Source organism: Triticum dicoccoides, chromosome 5A, assembly GCF_002162155.2.
Source record: "Triticum dicoccoides isolate Atlit2015 ecotype Zavitan chromosome 5A, WEW_v2.0, whole genome shotgun sequence".
Classification (NCBI taxonomy): Eukaryota; Viridiplantae; Streptophyta; class Magnoliopsida; order Poales; family Poaceae; genus Triticum; species Triticum dicoccoides.
The window spans coordinates 382966858-382971034 of record NC_041388.1 but is presented as its reverse complement, the minus strand read 5'-3'; the positions used below and the strand labels follow the sequence as shown (position 1 = coordinate 382971034).

General features: G+C 40.7%; 1 protein-coding gene across 1 annotated transcript in view; it reads right to left on the bottom strand.

The window, feature by feature from the left end:
- The window catches only part of LOC119301651 (glutamate receptor 2.8-like), a 7476-nt gene extending 4195 nt beyond the window's left edge, over positions 1–3281 (bottom strand). The window contains exons 1-3 of the mRNA XM_037578645.1: positions 3005–3281; positions 1049–2379; positions 68–371 (exon numbers count right to left, since the gene is read on the bottom strand). Of these exons, the coding sequence (XP_037434542.1) occupies positions 68–371; positions 1049–2379; positions 3005–3269 (1900 nt within the window). The 5' untranslated portion in view covers positions 3270–3281. The remainder of the gene's footprint in view (positions 1–67; positions 372–1048; positions 2380–3004) is intronic.
- Positions 3282–4177: the final 896 nt, after the last annotated feature.

Genomic DNA, 4177 nt, shown 5'->3' with positions numbered 1-4177 from the left:
GATGTCTTATATATGCAATATTCTGTACAGAAATAAGAAAGTATAATATGGTAACATCGTCACTTACTATCAGCAAAGAAGGGGAAATATATTGCTATCCCAAGCTGGCGGGAAATGGAGCCAGTCAGTTCAGTGTTATCGATTCGTCGCTCCAATAGCCAGATCACAGCCCCTGTGAATATGAAGAATACAATGCTTCCAAACCACAAGTCAGTAGTTAATGGCTTCAAGAAAATCCATGTATCCTTTGTCGTTCCATCCTTTACTGGCACAATCATTGCTATCCCAGATTCAGTATAAGGTAATGTGAAATCAGCATAGGAAGTTCTGTTGTACCTGATAGTTATATCCGCGACTGCAACTTGGTACACCTGCAAGCATGTCATTTAGTGTTGCATACCCATGTTTCTTTAAACTAATGATCACTTGATCAGTATACTCTATACTACTCCTTAATCTCCACAAAAGTTACGAATTATTAGGGCTTGCGGAAAACATTAGCAAACAGCACGCATGCAACAATTCTACCATAATCTTAGAAAAACACTAGTAGTGCCATTTATGGGCATACATCTAGTCAAACCTTAACTGGTTGAATCATACAGTTAGTAATAATCTTTTCGCCCAGAATAAATATTGTTTAGGTATATGCACATAGAACAAGGAGGAAAGGAATGCCTTAATTCCTGACATAATTAGCCCTTGTGCCCATCTATCTAATACTTGTACCCCCTCTGTAAAGAAATATAAGATCATTTAGATCACTACTTTAGTGATCTAAACGATCTTATATTTCTTTAAAGAGGGAGTACCAATCAGCATTCAGTATGACTAACTGGTGGAAACAGTTGCCCGGAAAAAATAAAACGGTACAAAATTGCTAAAATATGATTAGATTGTACAAGTAGGCATAGATGCAGACAATTTTGCAAAAATAAAACACTACAATATACATAGTAAATTTAGTAAAATATTTTGTGCAATAAAGAGAGCATGCCCAATTTCTGCAATAACGATATGGATAGTGCGAGAACCAAGATTTACTTACCCCAAGATTAACTTGGTAGACAAAATCATTATAGCTCCCATTGCTTACTCCTTGATCAAATGCTACATATTCATAAGGGATTGCATATGGGAGTCGCTTTAACACCTCTTCAAATACGTCAATTGCATACCCAGTGGCAGTTATTGCATTGGTTAGCGGATCCCTTTCAACCTTTATAAGCTCAGGATACCCACTTGTCAGTACACCTACTTGGAGCTTCTTTCCATTGGTAGGAATTTGCCACCCTTTAGGCACGGCAGATACTTCTCCTGGCCAAACCACTTGAGTCAGATTCGGCCCAGAATTTAGGTATGTGTGTTCTGATCCATTTTGAATCAAATTCTGTATTATTCCATGCTTTGCCGTCCAGAAACCTATTCCTTTCGGCTCTCTTGTAACCACATTAATTATCTGGAATATGGAAGATTGAAGCTGCCTGCTCCTCAGGTGAAAATCACCACTTAAGCCTCTGAACTTACGCTGTAGGATTGCATCTAGAAGTTTGTGACCAATTGTAGAAATACCCAAAGTTCCAAGACACGTTGAGTTTTTTATGTCTTGCTGCTTCTGAAATGTTGCATTGTACATGCTTACCTTTTCTGCTGCTTGTGCCAAGGCCCAAATAGTGTCATAACCCCAGAGCCCAAAAATGCTTAGTGGCAATGGTGGGTCATCCAGGTTGTCTTGCCTGTACCTCGCATTCCATCTCTTAGTAAAATCACCAAGTTCCTTCGATTTAGGCACATGGAATCTCACACCCAATGCACCATCCATTGCATCAAGAACCGAAGGGCTTAGCGAGTCGACAACATTTGCAATCCCATCTGTCAAAATCCACGCATAGGCTCCACTCATCATTCCTAACTCTTTGGCCTTTGTGAAGAGAATGGAGCCAAAGGCCAATGACATGTGCACAATGTAGACCCTTGTTGGCATTGTCATTAGCTTGTATAGTTCTTTCTCAACTTGGTCACTGTTTGCTGATCGAGAGATTGCACTGCGGTATGGCATAGAAGCTCCAAACTCTTGGAGGGCATCAACCAGGTAGGGTATGATGCCCCTGCCATAGTCTGTGTCCTCATAGATGGGCACTACTTCCTTCCAGCCATATGCCTTAATGAGAGCAGCAAGGCTATTCACTTGAGCAGCATCACTTACAGTTGCACGTAAAAAATATGGCACTTCAGCAGATGAAAGGGTGGGATTCGTTGCTGTGAAGGAGATAACTGGGACCTGACTGTTGTTCCCAATATCAGACACAAAAGTTGCCTCTGAAGATTTTTGTGGACCAATTATGGCCCGTACATAGTAATTTTCCAGCAGGTCAACAGCTGTACGAATGTGCAATTCAGTCAAGAGAAAATATTTAAAGAACATTTGTGTAGATTCTGGTTGCAGCTAAGGTATCTAGTGCATGTACATTAGGCAATCTCTGATGTTATAGCTGAAAAGTATAACGACTTGGGCTACATGATCATTTCTTCAGGTACTGGTGGTTTCTGACTTTGAGGGGCATAAGTATATCAAGGAATCAGGTTCATAGGGAAATTCCGAAGTTCCCTATTTTTATCTTTGCGCAAATTCACGAAGTCATCTTTTTGAAAGTAGTATATTGTAAAAAAAATCTTAATTTGTTTCAGACTTGCAGCGGAAATAGAAAACAATCACAATACATTTGTAGAAGTCGTATACTGAATGAATTAAGGAAAATTACAGTTTCAGTGCTTCTTTGGTTTGCTTCTCTCTACATAAATCTATATTTTGGAGTTTTATGAGGAAATCAGCAAAAGTTCCTAATGTTTTGATTTTGCTATCATGATACACAACAAAATAAGAACAGCACAGGATTTCGCTTCATCACAGATACCAAGTTTAACAGTTCCTTTCTTATGTTTCATAGTTTCTTTTCGTACAAAATTCGGTGACGGACAACAATTCTCAAAATGTGATATGTACCTTGTGATGCAGCTCGCATATTGTCTCCGTTGGAATCCCTGATGTGGAGAACTAGCTTTGTCGTATAATTCCTGTGGACTGCATAGAAATCTTCCGTAGCCATCAATATGCTGGTACGTGCTATTTTGCCCACCAAAGACTTCAGATGGAGGATCACTCCGACATCGAGTATACCCGCTCTACTCTGGGTAACATTTTGAGCAACACTGAGACTGAGGAACGGCAAGAACAACACCAACAAGGTGGCCCTTGCCGCGCCGTCCATCTCTTGAGCTGTTTCTACAGGAACAGGGTGGTGTGGTGTAGGGTCAATGCAGTCTCTTATAGCAATGGTTATCATTGTTCATTGCACCTGGGGAGCAGCAATAATTGGCGTTATTCTAACCAAGTCAATTGACATTTTTCAGATTCGTCAGCTCCGAACTATAATATCAACTGTCTGTTTGGGCTATCTTTTCTTGTGGAAGAATCTACCGTTCTATATGTATGTATGAAGTGGATGACACCTGTACTTCGAAGTGATGGCCTGGCAAGTTCGAGGAAAGTTCCTGTGTAAATTCCATGAAGAATGACGTTGATAAATCCCTTCATCCGTTAATATCTGAATCCAAGACTTCAGATGGAGGATCACTCCGACATCGAGTATACCCGCTCTACTCTGGGTAACATTTTGAGCAACACTGAGACTGAGGAACGGCAAGAACAACACCAACAAGGTGGCCCTTGCCGCGCCGTCCATCTCTTGAGCTGTTTCTACGGGAACAGGGTGGTGTAGGGCCAATGCAGTCTCTTATATCAATGGTTATGTTCATTGCACCGGGGCAGGAACAATAATTGGCGTTATTCTAACCAAGTCAAATGACATTTCAGATTGGTCAGCTCAGAGCTATAATGTCAACTGTCTGTTTCGACCATCTTTTTCTTCTGGAAGAATCTACCGTTCTATGTATAAAGTGGATGACACCTGTACTTTGAAGCGATGGCTCGGCAAGTTCGAGGAAAGTTCCTGTGCCAAACCCATGAAGAATGACGTTGGTAAATTCCTCATCCGTTGAATCTTCTGAATCCAAGACTTTGATCCTTAAGGAATGGGATTGTGACAAGTCAAGGAGCTCAGCTTATACTCTTCCATGCTTGTGTTGTGTGGTGGAAGGTTTATTTTTGAATAGTGCA